This window comes from Parasteatoda tepidariorum, chromosome 4 (assembly GCF_982258835.1).
Source record: "Parasteatoda tepidariorum strain Cologne lab strain chromosome 4, Ptep-v5.0, whole genome shotgun sequence".
Taxonomy (NCBI): domain Eukaryota; kingdom Metazoa; phylum Arthropoda; class Arachnida; order Araneae; family Theridiidae; genus Parasteatoda; species Parasteatoda tepidariorum.
In genome coordinates, this window is record NC_141758.1 from 60422472 (window position 1) to 60444104 (window position 21633).

Consider the following 21633-nt stretch of genomic DNA (forward strand, 5'->3'; position numbering starts at 1 on the left):
TAGCAAGTATGCTAAGGAAAAAGAAATTAAACATATTTATTAAAAATTAATATTTATTATTTTAGCTTCAATCGTTTCCATTTCATTCAACAACCACACTATTTGATTTGTAAAAGAGATTAATATTAAAATTTTGTGATAGTAACTTCTTTCTTGTCTAAGTGTTTTGAAGGGAGATCAGTTTTTGTTTCCACTTTTGTGTCTTTTACATATGCTGGATCATATGGTTGAATTTCAGCAGCGCCTAAAGTTAGGAAGATCGTACCAGATACAAAAACAACACATGATGTAATAAGGAACATTTTATGCCATTGGATCATTGTTTGCTAAAATAAAAAATGCGAAATAAGTTACCCATACTTCATTTTTCAATGCATTATTAAGGATGGTTCAAAAATGATGTCAAACAATGTAAAGGCAGGTGGAAGCTACATAATAAATTAGCATATTTCGTATAGTAACGTTTGAGCTAAAATACAGCGTTAAACCGATAGAGTGCGCTATTGCTTACTATGTTGTGTTGTTGTTACACACCCCCCTGGAGAAGGAAAGCCTAGACCAGGTCCAGAAAGCCCCATCGCGTCAGTTCCCCATATATCAGCAGAAAGTCCCGATCAACCAGCAGCTGCTTAAAAGAAGCGCCAAGGCAAAAAAGAAGGTGATCAGGACTAGCAGGCTGTGAGCAGAAACAAGGTTGGAAAGTCTTCTCCCCATTTTGAAACCTTAAACACTTAAGATGGCCACTACGAAATCTGGTCATGGCCGATTGGAAAGGCCGAGGGTCGCTGCATGTTAATGATAGTCCAGGGCGGTTGCCAGCATACCAATGATAGGATGGAGTACGGCGCCACACTGGAAGAAAACGATGTTTTAATTGCATACTATTAAACAACAGTCCATGAACCACTTTGAATTTGGTACCCTTGTTGGTCATTGCTCTTTCGACCAGCTGTTGTAAACTGTAATTGAATGTAATTTGATTACGAACTGTTCGATTTTGTATAAGAATGTAGATGCTAAAACCCAAAGTATACATAGAGCATACAGCATAAGCATTAATCATAAGTAAGCAAAAAATAAAGTACGACAAAAGAAAATGATTTATAAACAGTTTGCAGTAGTTACCAATCAACAGTTTACAATTATATTGTAATCAATTTCAGATTATAGCAGCTGATCGAAAGTAAGTCATGGAATTCGATCGACATTCGTCATGGACTGTAAATACAAAATACAGTTAAATAGAGATGGCATTAATGAAGAATTACAATATTTTTTGCTCATAATAATAAGAAATCTTCACAAAATTCATCAAAAATAAGTAAATAACATAAAAAAGTTTCATACTTCTTCTTTCGTTAAATGCCCAATAAGAATAGGCATTATAAAACCGGATAAACTAGCTATTGTGCTTCCTAATCCCATAATAATTCCTGAAAAATAATAGAAATGTTATTTGTAAATTACTAGCAAAACTTTGCTGGGCATTTTTATACAATGGTACACTGAGAAAAGAAGCATGGCCAAAACTACCAGAATTTGAAAATATTTTTCCTTGCTTCTGATTCCGGAGGAACACTATGAATCTCAATAATTTTTACCGAAGTGCTTTGATAAAATTAATACTAAAATATGGTTTTATAACGAGGGATAAAATTTGGTAAGTGTGGTAAAATTTGGTAATTTTATCATGATAATGTGATAATGTAGAGCATGGCATAAAACCCATTTATTTGGTTAAATTTACTTTTCAGTTTCGTAGTTTTTACTAAAAGTGGGACAAAAAGAAAAATAATTTTAAAACCAGAATTATCGATTAATTATTGCAATATTATCGTAAATACGTTATATTTTAATATTATTAACCAGAATTTTTTTAACCCTTGAAATGTCAAATGTCATCACCGTACAATTATTTTACCAGAATTTTTTTTTCTCGTGTATATTGAGTTGGATGATTGTTAACTTAAAGAAGGAATTATTGACACTATTGTCATTTTTCAAAAAGTGCTTCAATGGATCACATAAGTTTATTTTTACTTTTAATTATGGGACAAATTTTGTTAGATATTCTTAAACACTGATATATTTTATTGCATGAATGTGGGCATAGAGGAGGAATTATTAAAACAACTGTGATTTTTCAAAAAGTGGTTTTTTAAATCACAAACTCTATTTTTAATTATGTGTTTTGAAAGTTTTATAACGATACCATTATTAAAGTAACAATATTTTTTAGCATTATTAATCGTTGTCCTTTATCTCGCTTTACATTGTTAGAATAAGCAAAAAAGCTGTTAAAAGTTCAACCCATCAAAACAAAGATTAACTGTATTCAGCATCCTTCAGCACAATGCTGTTGCTAGAGAACAACTTCTGATAGTTTAAACTATCCACAATCAAGCAATTTCCTCAGATATTTATTTTGTTAGAGGGATCGTAAAATCTTATTTCTTCAGCATCTGTTTACAGATGTACAGTATTGATGCAGTATTAATAGGTATCAAATAAATTACTATAAAATTTTGCATCTGTATTAATGCATTTGCTATACATTAAAACACCATTGACAACAATAATAGCATGAAGATTTCTACTTTTTTTCTAAATGAACATGTGTTACTAATTTCACAATGTAGTTCAAATGGTATGAACCTTAAACGTTAGTTGATACATCAACGGCTACTATCAAGCACGAGAATTTTTTATAATTCTTAGTATTTAATGCTGATTTTACAGTGTAGTTGAAACATCTACTAACCACAAAATGTTGGTGATACATCAACAACTACTATCAAACATGAAAAATTTTATAATTCTTTGTATTTAATGCTGATTTTACAGTGTAGTTGAAACATCTACTAACCACAAAATGTTGGTGATACATCAACAACTACTATCAAACATGAAAAATTTTATAATTCTTTGTATTTAATGCTGATTTTACAATGTAGCTGAAACATCTACTAACCACAAAACGTTGGTGATAAATCAGCAGCTACTATCAAACATCCGGCGAATGCTATCCCTACACTGCCTGCCGCCATGAAAAGAAATATTTCGTTTACAATTCTGTTGCATCCTGATAAATACAGACCAAGCATTCCAAGAATGTATAAAGAACAACCTGAAAACCGTAAAGGCTACTTATAGTAAGTTGTTTTCTAATTTCATTGAAAGATAAATAATAAATATAGATACACAAAAATAAATAAAAATTATTCTTATAGATACAAATAAAAAATAAAAGAATTTTCATTTTGAATAAAGGTTAGATGCATTATTTATTTGATCCAACCTAATTTATTACTTATATTTATGAATATATTTATTAAATTCTTTTTTGCGAAATCTTTATTTTTTTCCAATCGAAATATGCAGAGTAATCTGGTGTCAGTAATAACACGGTACTAAATAAAATGGTGGCTTAGTTTATACCCACCACTGTCCACGACTTTCACTCGAAACACTTTCACCGTTACGCATAATTTCAAGTCCTATATTCAATTTCTGTATTCTTGAATGGGTCATGGCTATCGTTATAGCTGCTTCTCTCTTGTTCTCTATGAATTTTTTCTTTCAATGCTTTTTCTCTATATCATTCCTTTAATTTTTTAAAGTATGATAAAGATGATATTCTTTCAATTTTTTAAAGTATGATAATGATGATACATCTTTAAATCTTATAACAAGAATCTTATGACAAGAAATTTATAACACTGTCTTGAGGAAAACTGCCCTTAAGAAAATACGTGTAATTATTTTTTTGTAGATATATTTGACTGAATATAATGAGTAATTAACTTTTTTTTATTTAGCCATTTCCCAAATTTTAATTTATCAGTTTTCCACAAAAATCTACTTTTAAGCTTGGCTACTATACGAATTTTAATAGCACACAATATCCACTTACAAGAAATAGACTCTCTTATTAATAGTCTGTAAGTGTTAACTTGGTAAACATTCTGGCTATATTGGCGACTTTTTTTTTTGGCGTCAAAAGCCTTAGCTTTTCAAACTTTCGAAGATCTAGATATATTAGAAAGCAAAGTATATGAGAAGTCAATAGAGGCTAGGTGGGATTTCTCCTGGAAAATCTGCACATAATGGAACATTTTATTATTGATGCAAGGATCAAAGTACCTTCTCACACGAATCAAGTACCATAGTTTTATTTAAAGGGCAGATTTACACACCACTTCATTTTAAAATGAGAGCTTCTTTGTTACATTTGGGGTATTATTAAAAAAGAATACATACATAAGAAATCAATTTCTTTGCATCGTTCGATAAGTAATGAATCCATCACCTTTTTAGAAAAATGACTCCCTGTACTGCTTTAAAAACTAGAAGAATATGAAAATTAGAACAAGCTTAAAATGCGCTTAATTTTTAAACCATATTTCCGCAAAAGGGTTTTATAAAGGGATATGGTTTATTTGCAAAAAAAAAAGAGGCATTAAGAGAATTATTTATTTCATTATCCTCAAAGATATATTTTGTTCTGTACATTCATTAAAAATAAAAAAAAAATTAGGAAATAGCATTTATTAGTGCAAAGTTATCTAGTTAAAACTGCTATCACCTTAACTAGCATCGTAATTTGCTTTATTAGTCAGGTTAAAGCCCTGTGTTTATTTCGTAGTGTATATTCCCTAAAATCTACAAAATAATAATAACATATATACCAGGAAACAATATCAAAATAAATTAAAGGATAAAGTCTGTGGTCTTCATATACATATATATATATATATATATATATATATATATATATATATATATATATATATATATATATATATATATATATATATATATATATATATATATATATATATATATGAGAAAACGAAAATTCATCTTTGAAAATTTGATTAATATCAATTATATATTTACAGGATGTTCCAAATTAGACTGTCTCCACTTTCGAAAATTTATAGAAGGAAAACAATTAAGGTTGAAAAAAGAAATACTTGCAGAAACTTTCTATGATATGGCATAAAATCTCCCCTATTTTCCACTTGATTTTAATTCATAAAACTTCGACAAATCGTCCTGAAGATGGTAAGCGTTTAAACTAAAGAAAACTATCACAAATTTTTCGAAATCTTTTAACGAATAAAAACTACATTACTACGTTTTTTTTAAAAATTATATTACCTTTATTTACGAAGCATTCATCAACCGCAAACAATTACCGTATAGTCTATTTAATTATATTTTGTTTTAAAAATTTATTATCCGCAATGCGATGTTTAAAAAATGTAGGAATTTAAGTCAGAGGAATATAAATCAGGGGAGAAATATTTATGCCACGTACCTTGTATTTGGTGTAAGAATTTTTTTTTGTTACCTCGTATTTATATATTTGAATTTTAAAAACATCTGATTAATTTATGACTGAAACTGATTTATTATTGGCTGAAAAAACTACAGAATTTATATTGACAATATTATTTAAATTTTAATCAACATATTTTTATTCTCACCTAGAGTATTATATCCTTTTCTCATAAAGCTAATGCTTTTTACATTCCTGTATTTTAGCCAAACAGACAACCAGCATGCTATGAAACCTGTTAATGCTTGCGCTAACTGAGGTCCTGAATTTAGAAGACCATTCTAAAATCCATTAAAGGGAAACAAGAGACACATATAAGAATTAAAATAATATTAAAATTGTAAAAGTAAATAGAAATAGTTCTGTTTGGGCCATAACTCCAAATGTTATGTTTTTAATATTAAAAATATACTTATGCTACTTAAAGATGATAAATTTATGTTATTTTTTAATGAGTGAAATTGCGTCGAATTTTTTTTTTCTCCACTTAGGGTGAATTCAATGGTGAATTCACCTACTAAAATCTTTTATTTATTTGTATCAAATGTATTTATTTTATTTAATATGTTTGTAAAGTAATTTCAATGCCAATCTCTACAATAATTTTTTTTTTTTGAAAGCAAGAGGGATTTTTTCATACCAGTGACCACTCGCGCTAGCAGACCCAATAAATCTGACTGGCCGTTATTAGAATATTATCAATAGACAAAATATTTTTGCCCAAATATCTTTCTGTTAAAGTTCATTTCATTAGATAGAATTAATAATATTGGAAGAGCTTGGTAAATCAAAACAAAGTAATTGCGATTATTAACAACCGTCATCTGTTTTTGTTGCATATTTCAGTGATTTTAATATATATTTGTTTCCAAAAGTATTCAAATTTGACTTCACTACAGTATTAATATCAAATAAGACAGGACAAACACGGTCAAAAAGGTAGCACATGCGCAAAAAATGGTATGTTTGAGTTAAAACTCTAAATTAACATATCAATAGAAAATTAAAGAAAAAACTTTGGGGTTCAGTTATTTTTTTTCCTTTTTTTAACACGCGAACAGTCTGGTCGTAAAGTAAAAAAGTGATCAACCATAATTACTGTTAATTTACAATTTACATGGAGGATAAAAGTTCTGGTAAGAAAACATCCGTACTTGTTAAAAAAGACTTTTCAGATACCAAAAAAAAAAAAAAAAAAAAAATTTATTCGGGTTTTTGAAAGAAAATATACGGTATTTATAACCATTCATTTGGTAATATTTACATTCATTTGTTAATTTTATTACGGAAACATTTCACAGGAAATTCTGGATTTCAAACATATAGTAAACCTATTACTTTACTTCCTAACTGTACCACATTTACCAAATTTTATCACAAGTTATAAAACCATATTTTATTGTTAATTTTACCAAACTCATAACCAAAGTGCTTTGGAAAATACCAAGCTTATTGGTGTACCCATAGAATCAGAAACACGTCAAAATTTGCGATACTCTGCTAGTTTTCGCCATACTTTTTTTTCTCAGAGTAATGATCGAATGTTTTCATACGAGGGTTGCTATTTATATTTCTGGCCTTGGCAACAGTAAGTATTGCTAGGCGACCGCAGACGATTTTAATCGAAAGTTTGATATTTTTAAACATAAATTCAGCACACGATTTACCATTATAGCTTCATTTGTGTTGTTGACAGTAAATTGAAAAGTTCTTCTCTTTCAAAAAATGGAATTGAATCGTGAACATTTTCGTGCTATTATTTTTCATAACTTTCGACGTGGATTGTAAAGACAAGAATGCTTCGATGAGCTTAATTCTTTATTCAGCGATAAAGCGCCATCCTACATCACTGTAAAAAATTGGTATAACGAATTTAATCGTGGTCGATGTTCGATCCAGGACGAATCCCGTGCAGGTCATCCAAAATCCGTTGCTGTGCAAAGAAAAGATTGATGCTGTGCGTGAACTGATAAAGCAAGATCGTCATGTGACATACCGTGAGACAGAGGCGTCTTTGGACATTAGTATGACTAGCATCAATAAAATATTGCATGAACATTTGAGCGTAAAAAAAATTTGTTCACGTTGGATCCCGCATAATCTGACAAACGCTCAAAAAAGGTTCGTGTCGATTGGTGCAAGGAAATGTTGGAAAAATACGTTCAAGGTACATCAAAGGCTGTGTATAACATCTACACAGGTGACGAATCATGGATTTATGCATATGAGCCGGAAACAAAACAGCAATCAACTGTATGGGTCTTCCAAGACGAGGCAAAACCAACAAAAGTTATTCGAGGAAGAAGCACATCGAAACAAATGATTGCTTGTTTCTTCGGCATTAACGGTCATGTGGCAACAGTGGCGTTAGAGCAACGCAGGACGGTCAATTCTGAATGGTACACGACCATTTGTTTGCCAGAAGTCATCGGAGAAATTCGAAAAAAGCAGAAGAACAGGCGAATCATTCTTCATCATGACAATGCGAGCTCTCACACATCGACTCAAACAAAGGCATTTCTGACGGAGCGAAAGATCGAACTGATGGGACATCCGCCTTGCAGCCCTGATTTGCCACCCAATGACTTCTTCTTATTCCCACACATCAAAAATAAATTACGTGGACAACGATTTTCGACCCCCGAAGAAGCGGTTGATGCATTCAAAACGCATGTTTTGGAGTTACCTCAATCGGACTGGAAAAAGTGCTTTGAAAATTGGTTCGAACGCATGCAAAAGTGTATTGATCATCATGGAGAATATTTTGAAAAACAATAAAACCAATTTCGATCCTACATATTTGTTTTTTCATTATTAGGTCAGAAATATAAATAGCAACCTAATAATTATTTAAAGCAGACGCAGACGAAATTTTAAGTTACGAAATCAGATGCAAAAACATACTTTCCCTGAATCAACTTACTCTTTCTTCGGCTGATTTAGATTTGTGATTCACAAAATATGGGTCAAACCGTAATCTGTTATATAGTGTTCTAATAGTTTAGACAGAAGAGCGTTTAAAAGTTTTGATTATCTAATTTCATCTTTTACGTATTTTGCCATATGAAAGAAGTCATGTTTTAAAAATTTTATTTCTAAAGAACTATTCAACCAAATCTTTTTAAATTTTGAATTATGTAATTAAAAAATACGATGATGAAATTAGTGTTAAAATTTGAGAATCTTATAATTCTAAATTTTTCTACAAATATTAAATTTAATAATAAAAAACATAATTTTTTACATAAAATTATCTTACTATAAAGAAATTTTATACTTGTGTGCGAAAATTATAATTCAGCTCCTTAATTTTGAGGTTATGAAGAAATATATATAAAAGAAATCAACATCAAGCGATCTAAAGGTTTCATATTTTTTTTTCTTTTTTAAACCAAACTATCTGGACCAAAATTTCCAGATTGCGGCTTCCGCCATAATCTGAAGATTAAGATCCAAATCTTTCGGAAACTTGACCCTCCTTCTAAAAATTTGAAGTTTTTGTACCATTAGAACGTGAAAATCTGATTATTAGATCAAAAGTTTTTCAGGATGTTCCCATTTTATTTTGGGTAAGGTAGTACACTTATGTTAAGTCTCATGGCATTATTCATGCGCAGGAAAGTACTTGAAGCTTTGCAATAATTGTTTTTATTGTATTGTAAAGAGGACAAATTTATTATTGGGAAAAAAAAGAAAAATTCAACTTAAACATTATTTTTTTACTCACCTCTTTTACAGGTATATGAAGAATAGAGTCTAAATAGGTTGGATGAATTGTTAATAAATAAAATATCATCCAGTATTGTCCAAACAATGATATAAAGAAAGCATAGGTGGGCAGAGAAGTCAGAATTCCTTTCCATGGAATAGGAGGATTCTAAAAAGGGCATTAAGTATATCAGTACTCTTGAAATAGGATTCATCATGGCAATGTTCATGTGAAATAAAAATGGATTGTAGAAAATTTAAATGAAAGTTAAACTAAAACGGTTTAAAGCAACTGTAGTGTATCTACCACTACAAAAATATAATTCCAATTCAGTAGTTGTTGTACCTTTTGTTGGGGTACCTTTTCATAGATGAAGGTTGACATTATCGATAACTACTATCCCCACATTGGTGACCTTTGGATGTTGTGTAAACACGCCTACCTTGACAGTAGTGCCCACTTCGATCTGAACACGCCTACTTCGATGGATGGTCTACATTGAACAGTTGACTTGCTACTTGTGTCTTCGACACTATCCACCTCCTCACGTTGTTGCTACGCACTCTCGACTCGACTGCTAATGGCAACACAGGAGTAACCGCGACCGTGATCTTAATACAGCTCTCCCGGTTTCTCACAAAACAGCAATGAATCAACTAGGGGTATACGTTCATTGAATTCTATCCCGGTTATAATTCTGGCGGGGGAGTACTGTAATGTATCTACCACTACAAAAGCTATAATTCCAATTCACTAGTATATAAGACACGTTAACTCGATTCTACGTTGGGGTACCTTTTTCTAGATCAAGGTTGACAGGTTCGAATTCTACTCTCCCCACAGCAACAATAAAATCATCGAATGTATTGATAAAAAATGTTCACTGAAGGCATTTTTTTTGATTTTTTGTATTTAGCAATATATTGTGTAAAAACTGTATTACTTAGTATTACATTTTATATCGTAATGATCACTCAGAGGCAACGAGATTTTATTTCTGCATCTATTAGCGCCACCAAACGGCCAGCGGATATTGCTACTGAATGATTCAAATGGTTTATTGCAAAGTATTTATAAGGGGATTCATAGTCCAAATTGATAAAAAAAAATGTTTTTTAAGAATCGATTTGTAAATGTACAAATAAAGGTTTGAGATTTTATCACTTATCAGGATAAACTAATAAATCAGTTTTTTTTTCTTCTTTCTTCTTCAACTTATGTAATCTTTTGGTAATTTCACTTATCTTAGAAATATATGTACGCGTATAATTGAAAAGTCAGTGTTCAATATAATCAAATAATTTAGTTAAATCAAATAAATTGCCATTAAGTTTCGATGATCAAGTCTATAATATGTTTTTATTATGTTAATTGTGAATATATGCTTAGTTTTTGGAGGGCTAATTGATCTGACATACAATCTGGGAAGTGCCAAATTGACCCCATCAATCTTTCAAGTTATACAGCAATATTCAGTTTTTCCAGTGTTAGGTACTGGCCTTAACACGTGAAATCAAAAATACCCTTAGTCATTTTATTTTCATTTATAATTTTTATTTTTCAAGTTTTATAGTCTCCGTCACATTTAGGAATGTAATTCATACCTGTTGAACTGTGTTTCCTTTTGTATGTTCGAGAATATATTGCAACTCTCTATCTGAAATTCTCGTATCATCTGTTGGTTTTTCAGCATACAAGGTAAACAGAAGCACGCTGACTAGTAATCCAAATAATCCTAGAAAATTAATATTTATCAATGTACAAGAATTGACAATTTTACTCTTAGGACACTTAAAATTCAAAATCGATGTCTATATTTTTAATAAAATGTTTCTTAATGTAATTCTTAGGTTGAAAACGAAAAATGATAATGTAGCGTAATTAATTTAGATGAACAAATTCACTTACCAAAAAAATAAAATATTAGTGACCAACCACCATCAAAGTTGATTTCACTAATAGGTCCAGATATTAAACTTCCGGCAAAGCCACCTATTGGATAGCCAAGGTATGAGAAAGTGGCAAGATAACCTCTTTCTTGCGCAGGAAACCAACACGCCGATAAGGGAGCAAAGGCGGCAGATGGTGGACCCTATAAAGAGTTAGAGTTGTTTTCAGCATATGGTATGGTCTCACAAAAATAGTCATTTTGATGTCCCAAGGGTACTTTATGCTTGTGCAATTTCTACTGTTAGTTCACAATCTCCATATATATTTATATTTCTTGTGCAAATTTTCAATCGATAATGGAATACTTATTATTCATCCACCCAAGTTCAAATACATTTTTTAAACTTGTAGAGAATGACACCTGATGTTAATACAGCTTTTTCATATTTTCAGTCATTAACACTAGATTGCCTAAGGAAGTCATTTTGACTGCTTTTAATTTCAATTAGAAAAACAATGATGCGCGTACAATGATAGAATTTTGAGACTTTTTGTTCAACATGTAATTTTTTTAGTGTTAATATTTACTAATAACTTGTTATATAACTGTAAATAATGTAAAAAATTTTAAAAATCAGTTTTAAACAAATTTATTTACACATTCACATTTCAGTCATTTTGACTGCTTTTGGGCAATATAGGTATATACTAATTTTTCGTCTTTCTACTGTTAAATAAATTTTGTCAATTAATTTTAGTTTTATATGGACTTAATATTGTGATTCTGTCATCTGTATGTACATATGCATATTAATTGTAATTTTTTAATAAAAAGTAAATAAAAAAAAATTTTCTTTGTTGATCTATTTAGGAATTAAAATAGGAAAGGCAGTAGGGGGAAGTTTAGAGCTAAGTTGGAATTTTTTTTTTTAATATTACTTGTTTTATTACCTATGCATAATCGTTGTGGGCTAAAAGTGTCTGATAGTGTGTATTTTACTAGAATAATTAAAATGAGATAATTATTTTTTGTAATTTTCACTCATTTTATGTCACTAAAATACGCCTATAAAGTGTCATCCCAGTTAGAAAAGCTGAAATACGAAAAGATAGTCACTTAAATTTTTTTTTTCAAATTTGCATCTTTCATTTTTAGAAATTTTCAAAATTTCCTTTCTCTCATTAGCTTCAAAATTTTAGAATGGTTCTTTTAAAATTATGTGAAACAATAAAATCATGTTTCAATCTGGAGTTAATAATTTGATACTGCATATTCTTCGGTTCTAAGAGTTTCTTAAAATTTATTTTTATTATTGTTAAAACTGATAACACACAATCTGAATTGTGCAGAAGTAATCCCTTAACTTAAATTATCAGAATTTATTCAACATACAAACGTTTGCTGAATGCAAAATTTCACTTTTTAAAAAAGAAATTTAAAAATTTTTAGCATAAAATATAAAAGTGATTATTTCTGTCTTGAAAATTCAGCTTAAATATCATGTGTTGCTTGAATATCTTCCTTGCTAATATAAAATAGCAAATATTTTCTATGTATTTTTTGAAATGTGAAATTTTGAGAAGTATGTAAAGCAAACATTGTTAACTATACTCTCTGGCCAAAAGAACTCTTGGTTACCCAATGATACGAATTCTGAGAGTTTGGAAGCACACACACTATATATATATATATATATATATATATATATATATATATATATATATATATATATATATATATATATATATATATATATATACACTGGTTATCATAAATTAAGGAAAAATCACAAAAATAGCGATAACTCTTTCAAAAGTAAGCCAAACCGTGCAAAATTTGCATATGTTGTCCACTAAGAGTAGCTGAGTAAAATTGCAATATGCAAATTAGTGGCGCTGCACTCGGCTTACGTCATCTGCCTGGAGCATAAAAGTCCAAGTTTGAGAGAAAGCACACAAATTTTACTGTGATTGCGACATTGAAAATCTGAGATAGCCAATTCGTAATAATGACCTCTAGGCATCATTTGCCTGAAGAACTACGATGGAGAGCCATCGGGAGACTAGAGGCAGGGCAGAGTCAATCAGAAGTGGCCAGATGGCTAAATGTGAGTCCATCTGTGGTTCATAGACTTTGGAGGCAATTTCAAACCACAGATTCGGCATCTAGGAGGTTCAGTCAAGGACGGCCAACTGTTACGACCAGTGCCGATGACCGATATTTGACATTAAGTGCACGCAGGAATAGAACCGCTACTCCGACACATCTTAGATCCTCTCTTGCTGCAGCCACCGGAAGGTTGGTGTCAACGTCAACTGTGCGCAGAAGGCTCCACGAAGGTGGTCTGTATGCGAGAGGACCAGCCATTTGCGTGCCGCTCACATCACGCCATAGGAGAGACCGTTTGCAGTGGGCCCGACAACATGTCCACTGGACGTCAGATCAATGGAGGCCTGTTCTCTTTACGGATGAGTCCAGGTTTAGTCTAGAAAGTGACAGTAGACGTTATTTGATATGGAGAGAACCTGGGACCCGTTATCATCCATCAAACATCCGTGAAAGAGATGCATACGGAAGAGGCAGTGTCTGTGTTTGGGGAGGCATATCCTTAGGAGGGCGCACATACCTCCATGTCTTTCCAAGGGGAACCGTGAATGCTCAGGTTTATCGAGACAACATCCTTGATGCTTATGTGCGCCCATATGCCGGGGCAATTGGTGATTGCTTCCTGTTACAGGACGATAATGCAAGACCACACAGAGCTCGCATTGTTGATGATTATCTTCAACAGGAAACAATTACTCGCATGGAGTGGCCAGCTCGATCCCCGGACTTGAATCCTATCGAGCACGTTTGGGATGCTCTAGGGAGGCGTGTATCTGCCATCAATCCGCCCCCTCAGACCCTTGCCACGCTTGCAACTGCTTTACAAGAGCAATGGCTCTCACTTCCTATTGAACTGATAGACCGCATAATTGAAAGCATCACACATCGCTGTTTGTGCTGTATTGCTTCTAGAGGCAATCATATTCCATATTAAAGGTACTTTTTCTATTGCAAACCGATACTTCCAATTTGTTTATTTTATACATGTGCTAATTTCTATACTACTATTAATGTCTGATAATTTCTTTTTATGTTGTTTAATACCTTACTATGTGTTGTATATTGTGGGTAAGTTTCATAAAATTCCATGTGTAATTTCTTGAGTTATCGCGATTTTTGTGAATTTTCCTTAATTTATGATAACCAGTGTATATATACAGATGCTGATAAAAATAAAAAATAAATTTATGTATAAATAAAAATAAAAAAAACTATACAATACCTGGAACATTCCTCTAATAAGTTGCGCAACCGCAAGCAAATATGGATGTATCCTCGCAGCTGCAGGCGACACTAAATTACACAGAGATGCACCTAACATACTTGCAATTAATATGCGCTTAACTCCATACCGTGCAGTAAGAAAGCCCCCAGGTATTTGTGTAAAAAGATATCCAACATAGCCTGCACTCAGTATATATCCTTGGATTTCAGGATTCCAATTGAATTCTGGAGCTTTCTGCAATTGGAAAATAAATTATGAAAAGATACAAAATTGTACATTTAATGAAATAACGTGTTTCAGTTTTTTCAATTCGGTCAATTTTCATTCAAAATTTGCTGAGATTAAGAATGAGGCTTAGTATTTATTGTTTCATGATGTTTTGTATAGGCCGTAGTAAATTGTGTATAGGCTATATTCGGTACGAAAGAAGCCTTAAGACTTTTACAAACATGAGATCAAAAATTACCATTTTCTGTAAACAAAAATTTTTTGTAAGTGGCTATGTCAACCTTGCAGTTGAAAAGTTTTTCTGTTTAACACGAGTTAAAGATTCTTGAAATTTATTTTTGATGAAAATTTTGTAACTCATAACTTTAATAGATAAGCATAACGCGCAAAACAGAATAAAGTATGTCTGCCAGGACACGTTTTGTGCCTTTCGCTGGAGTGTCCAATATATCTATCTATATTATATAAAACGCTAATACGTATGTATGTATGTATGTATGTATCAATAAAACCGATTATATTTCTTTTCTCGCGCTGGCAACAGTTTTCATTTTTAATTGATTGGATTCGGCGCGCGAGAGCACGTAGTGAGCATCATATGGCTAATCCATGTTATATAAAACGCTAATGCGTTTTAATTGATAGGCTTCGGCGCGCAAGAGTACGTAGTGTGCAAAATTAAGGTTTAGAATTGCTTCGGAGAAATTTGAATTGTTAACAATGACTTATACAAAAAGTTTTATTTTAACTGATAAATACTATATTATAATTTTAACTTTTTCTATGACTATACTCATTTTCTTACTCTTTGTTTTTTATACATTTTATATTTTTGTGATAAAATAAAGAACTTATAGTTGTTCTGCTTCTGAACACTGATGAAAACGCAAAAGGATGGGCTTCATGAACAATCAAAAATATATACATTTATTTTACAAATTCCATATTAGGGTGGCGCCATTCAGAGAATTAAAAATTCAAAATTATCTTTAGCGAAGCCGATGCTTTACATCCGGCGTTCAGTGGCAGACTACTATTTCATATTGTTTTACAACACATGGCTTTAGCCCTTTTGTGGGAAAGACTTTAAAACAAAGCTTACAACAGTTACTTTTCTCAACAACTGAAATTTAGAACAGTGTGATTAAGAAAAATATGTGAACTGTTTGCAATTTCAAATTAATATTGAAATGTACAGGTTTAGAATTTTCTACAGTGAAAAGTTTTCGGAACTTCAGTATTCAAAAAAGTATACAAAAGCTAGACGTTAAGAACGTATCCAATGAGCGAGTAAAGCGAGCATCGGATTGTGAAGCCATCCGAAATGAACTGCGAAAGCAGTTCCGGGGGTTGGCGAGCACCAGCGAGCAGGGGGCGAAGCCTCCTAGTATTATATAAAACGCTAATACGTACGTATGTATCAATAAAACCGATGAAATTTCTTTTCTCGCGCTGGCAACAGTTTTCATTTTTAATTGATTGCATTCGGCGCGCAAGAGCACGTAGTGAGCAACCAGATAACAATAACCAGAGTGAGCATTATCAGGTTGTTCAATTCAGATTCATGCACTAAAAACATGACAATATTTAATTTAAACTTAATTAGGAATTAATTAATTAATTGAAGGGAGAATGCTTTAAAAGGCCGCTGTTGAATTGATATTTTTCTACTGTGAGCTACCTAAACGTCTAAAAAACGTTTAAATGTTTGTATTGAATGCATCGAATTTTTTTATATTTCGCGTTTATTTATGCATTGAATTTTCACGCTTTAAAATGCAGAATATTAGTGAAGCACAATTTGATAATTTAATTTTGCTAATATGTTTCTTATTTAGCTAATGTTTTGATTTTGTCACCATGTACAATCTAAATAGCTAATATACTTTTTTAAAAGCCAATAAGAACATTGGTAGAATTCATCTACATAAGTACAATACTATGTCTTTGATGATAAAATACTATGTCTTTGATGATAATATATTATGTCTTTGTGCTAGAACATTGTGTTCATTGGCGAGCGAGCGCAGCGAGCCATGGTTCACGGCGTGAACCACATAGGATTGCGTAGCAATTCTCGGGGGTTGGCAAGCGTTAGCGAGCAGGGGGCGGAGCCTCCTAGTGTTATAAATTCGAGATTAGAACTTAAGCAATCTGTTGAAGTTATAGTTGTTAAAAGTATTAAATTTTATTTATTTGTTATTTGAGTATATGTAAGTTGTAAGCTAGATTTTATTTATTTGTTATTTTGATTTCATAAAAGCTGTAAGCTAGAATTTGTTTCATCGGTGGCTATGGTGATATTGTCTAACAAATTTTTGTGTAAATAAAAAGTGTTAGGTTTCTTGTTTTTTTATAAAATGGAGTTAAAATTATTTTATTTTAGTTGAGTAAGGTAGATAACGACAGAGCAGTGCCATTTCTGGTAGAGTCTCGTAACAATGGTTCAGTAATGTAATTTTTATTTTATTTTAAAGCTCCATATTTTACATTTACGTTTTCGAGCAATATTTTTTATTTATTTAAACTCTCTTCATACCAACTTTCAGCTGCTATCTGCCATTCGAAAAATAAATGTTTTTCTCAGATTATTTAAATCGAAAATCATGCAGAGCGAGATAGTTTCAATACCAATTTTTTCAGAGACTCAATGCTGCTTCGATTTTATTTGTGCATTGGCTTTGAAGGATTTGGCTGCAGTTCTACGTAATTAAAAAAATGTATCAGAAAAAATATTTTAAGTAAAATCCTAGAGCAGTCCACCATTGGCGACTCGAATCTTGCCTTTGAAATCGTGCCAAACTGGCGATTATTACTCAGATCATTGTTTTCTTTTATTAAAAAAAGTAGTTTGAAGTATTAAAAATTTATAAAACAAAATAAAAAATAATCAAAATAGACGCTTTGTAAGGTTGCAACATATCTCCCTGAAATATCTTTCAGATCCTAGTTTGGCGAGATTTCAAAAGGTCGCTTGGCCAAATTTCAAAATTTCGCCAGGGGGAGGGATTTCTAGGATCCACCCATATTTAATCAACTTACTAAACTTGTAGTTTCACTTTCTAAATATGAAGTTTCGCAATCTGTTATTGTCCTATTTTTCAAATTCGGCAGAATATTGGTGGTATTAACCATTGCTACTATAGCGAAGCTGATGTTTATACGCTGAGTCTGCTGAACCATACCACACAAAAAAGCTAGCAATGTAACCACATACCGCCTTTGAAAAATTCCATGGCCTGAAAATAGAGAAATAAATAGAAAAAAATTTAAAAAAACAAAGTAATTGGTGCTATATTATCTGCATAAATCAGTTAATGCATCAGAATTTGAAGTAAAATATTTGTTTGTAAAGCTGTTGCTGTTAACATCACTCCAAGTTTAAAGTATTTTGCAGAGTCAACTTTTCAAAATATGCATCAATAAATCTGCATATAAGTCTGAAAACATGACGTCTTAGAGGATAATTTTATAAGTCCATGTTTTTTAAGTCTGTAAGTCCATGTTTTAATTCGGTATAACTCACGTCTTTGCTTATTTCTGTACGATTATATTCAAAGAATAGATAAGCGAATCTTCAGTAATCTGTAATTTGAGCTTTTTTTGAAAATTTCTTTTTATCTATATATATATTTCTCTTACAAGGCGACAAAAAAAGCCTCATTACAACTCCCCGAATGGCAACGCTAGAAAATCGACCAATGATTGCCGCTAAAAATGTCACATGCCAAATCAAGCTGAGGTGGCTCAACATATAGCGCTTTTAAAAACGGAAACTGAAATAACAATTCAAGTGCGGCAATCTTATACTATTAAGCTAGTCAGAGGTGAGTAGTCTTTGTCGATAGATCTCTATTTTAGTATTTTGTCGAAAGCGCTTTTTTTCACGAATTTATATATTACGAATTTATTTGACGATTTTTGATTTATATCACGAATTTATTTGTTTTATTATTGTTATTAGTTATTCATTGAAAAATGAGTCTCAGTCAATGAGTCTTTATTTGAATTCAAATTTATTTTAATGATTTAGTATTTACTAAAAATATGTAATTTTTTTTAAAAAAAAAGTTGTTATATGGATTTGAATTATTGCTTTGAAACCTTAGAACTTTATGCATTCGTAATGTACCTAAGTTAGTAGTGAACGAAGCAAACCATATAAGATTGCGTAGCAATTTTAAGGAGTTGGCGAGCGTTAGCGAGCAGGGGCGCAACCCACTAGTTTGAATTATTCTGCTTTATTTCAATAATATTTATTCATTTAGTTTTGGATTGCGTGAATTTATCTAAGTTTTATAAACTTTAATTAATTCTTTAATGGGCCCTTTATTTCTAATAAAGGTAAATTAAAGTATTTTTGGAATTAAAATTGTTTTAAGAACAGTAATTGATAAAAAAAAAAAAAAAAAAAAACTCATTTAGTTTATAAAAATGCCATTTTTTTGGTGGTAAATATATTTAATATGACCTATTAGGAACTTACTGACTTTTATTTTTCTTTATTTATAAAACAAAATCCTTAAATGCTACAAACTTCAAAAGGAATTATGTATTTAAAAGTTTTCCACGTTTTTTAAAAGTGACAAATGGTTACCAATTTTATTTAAACTCACTTCAAGAAAGCTGAAGTTATTGAAAAATGGAAATCTAAATTAAAAGGATATTTTATTTATATAGGCGCAGGATATTTTATTTTAATAAAAAATCACTTTGCCGAAATATTGTTTACATACATTTATGACGATATTAACAGATTATTAATGATAAAAAAGAAAAAAATATGTTCATTTTAATTGAAGATTTCTATTTTAATTTAGAGAATTCTTTAAGAGTACATTTGATTTTATTATCATACATTTGTTTTCTAATATTATTACGTAATTAAAAGCTATTTAGAGGTACACATTTTACATATACTATCGATTACAGATATACTAACGATATCACATATTTATGGGGAAAAAATGCCGACGCTATACTGGGAAAGAAATCTTTATGAATTAAATGCGATTTTGCAAAATTCGTTTCTGTCATTTGTTCGAAAGCTTGGTAATTAAAATATCAAAACAAAAATTATTCTTATTAACTTTCTTTTCAACACTTTCTTACAGAAATTGTGAAAAAAAAACTTTCGTGTGCTCTCTGAGTTAATTTTCTATAAGTTACAAATTAAAAAAAATTCATTTTCACGAAATATTGAATTTGGTAAAACATTTATCTTAAAATGATAGATTATGAAAACATAAGATAACTTACTTTGAAAGTTATGAAAAAGAAATAACTCCTGATATTTTTTCCTAAATATAGCTTTAAAAGATAAACTTATAAATTTTATTTCTGCTTGCTATTTGCGAAACATTAAGTTTTTATTTACCATTTTGCAAAGTAATCTCATAATAAAAGCAATATTATTAATATGTACAAGAAAGATATAAATATTTCTATAATAAATTATAATTTTGCATTTAATTATAAATTTAATCATAATTATCTATTTCGAACTACATACTACATTAGGGGCTGGAGTGTGTTCTCATAAAGGTAAATTGTCCCAACTGTCACAATTCCCCTCTATATCAATTCAAGGATTTTATAGTGAATGCGTATTGGTGTCAAAATTTAATAGTTATAATTCGCATTTAGTTTCTCTTAATGTATTTTCTATTTTCTAGAGTTTTATTAAACTCTATTCCTTAATTGCTTACATTTTCATATCTATCATAGCCTGAAACATCTTAATATTAAGCGTGAATAAATATAAATAATAGTATTATTAAGATTCATAAAAAAACCTGTGAACAATTTAAATTTTCAATGAATTGCCTTTGGGTAGATAAAAATTTATATCGATATAAAATTTTTAACTGTCCTTATCAAAATTAAAAAAAAATATTGAAATTGGCAGCCTCTATTTAAAAATTAAAAAAAAATGAATAAATAAAAATAATGCAGTTTTTATTGACTGATCCTGAAATTTCTGAAATTAAAAACTAAATAAATGTTCACTTACCTCCTCTTTCTAAATTAAATTTTCCAGTTTTTGACATTTTAATAATCTTTTATTGGAAAAACGTAGATATTGCAGATAATATTTTTGACATACGTCGCACATCGATGAATAACGTAAATGAAAGGAATAAGAAAATTTCTTTGACACTAAAATGCACAAAACTATTCGCAAACTTTTTCAATTATCAACTTTAATTTTTTTACCAATTCAATAAAGCTATAATTTCTTGCCACAGGTTTATAATTGGACAAGAAGAGGGCTGACGATAATTTAAACACTATTTAAAGTTTTAACCTGAGAAGCTTATCATAATAATTGTGCCAACTAAACGACCCTCTGAACTGTCCCTATTATTAACTAAAATTATTCTCGCTTCCATTTAACGCAATGCGATCAAGGAGATAATATTTTCCCGTAAGTAGCTGGTCAACTTTTAAACTAAGTCCACTTTTCACAAAAACGATGTGGCATATTTAATTCAAATCGGAGTAAAAAGTAAACATGTTTACCCTTCAAGCAAAATGTTTTCTCTGGACAAATGTCATTTAGCGTTTCAAAGTGCTGCCAAGAGATGATATTGTGATACGAGTAATCAAAATTTATTTCTTAAATGTATTCCTGCCTTTCCGTTAACAAAACAAGCTTTATTTTTTGGCATTTGATAAGTAAGTGTAGAATAAATAATCTACAATTTATTCTTTTTCACTTCTTTATACAATGAAACATATACCTTGACAATCAACATGTGTTTCATTATGCATGAAAGTGAAATAAATATGATTTATTATTTTATATATTGCTCTTTACAATACTTTTATTTTAATACAACGTGAAAGACGTTTCATTATAAAGACGATCATGCTGATACTTAGTTTCACAGTTTTAAACAGAATAGCAAAATACTGTTTAAATTTTTAATTGGAATCACAGAGAAGAATTTTTTTCAAGTGAAATTTAAATATATTTCTTAAACCATTAAAGATTTAAGTTAAATTTAAATAAATGTAGAAATTAGAAAAAGAGAACACATTAATAACTTTTAATTTAATGATCTGAATTTTAAGTTTTTAAAAGTTGTATAGCTTGTTTAAAAATATAAAGTACAGCTTGCTTTAAA

The 21633-nt window shown here is 30.5% G+C and overlaps 1 protein-coding gene across 1 annotated transcript; it reads right to left on the minus strand.

Moving 5' to 3' along the window:
- Positions 1–35: 35 nt before the first annotated feature.
- LOC107443307 (sodium-dependent phosphate transport protein 1) lies at positions 36–21050 on the minus strand. Its single transcript, XM_087161204.1, has 10 exons — positions 20517–21050; positions 17546–17742; positions 14273–14509; positions 10962–11145; positions 10658–10788; positions 9072–9221; positions 5493–5625; positions 2972–3127; positions 1348–1433; positions 36–326 (listed from the first exon to the last, which is right to left on the minus strand). The coding sequence occupies exons 1-10, from the start codon at positions 20551–20553 to the stop codon at positions 126–128; spliced, it is 1512 nt and encodes a 503-aa protein (XP_087017330.1). The 5' UTR covers positions 20554–21050; the 3' UTR covers positions 36–125.
- Positions 21051–21633: the final 583 nt, after the last annotated feature.

What these genes read in the sequence shown, in the direction of transcription:
- LOC107443307 (XM_087161204.1), bottom strand. Translation starts at nt 20,553, where the DNA reads ATGTCAAAAACTGGAAAATTTAATTTAGAAAGAGGAG. An exon ending in TTCATATACCTGTAAAAGAG is followed by an intron (nt 5,626 to 9,071) that starts GTGAGTAAAAAA and finishes AATGGATTTTAG; the next exon opens with AATGGTCTTCTAAATTCAGG. An exon ending in TTTATCACCAACGTTTTGTG is followed by an intron (nt 1,434 to 2,971) that starts GTTAGTAGATGT and finishes ATTATTTTTCAG; the next exon opens with GAATTATTATGGGATTAGGA.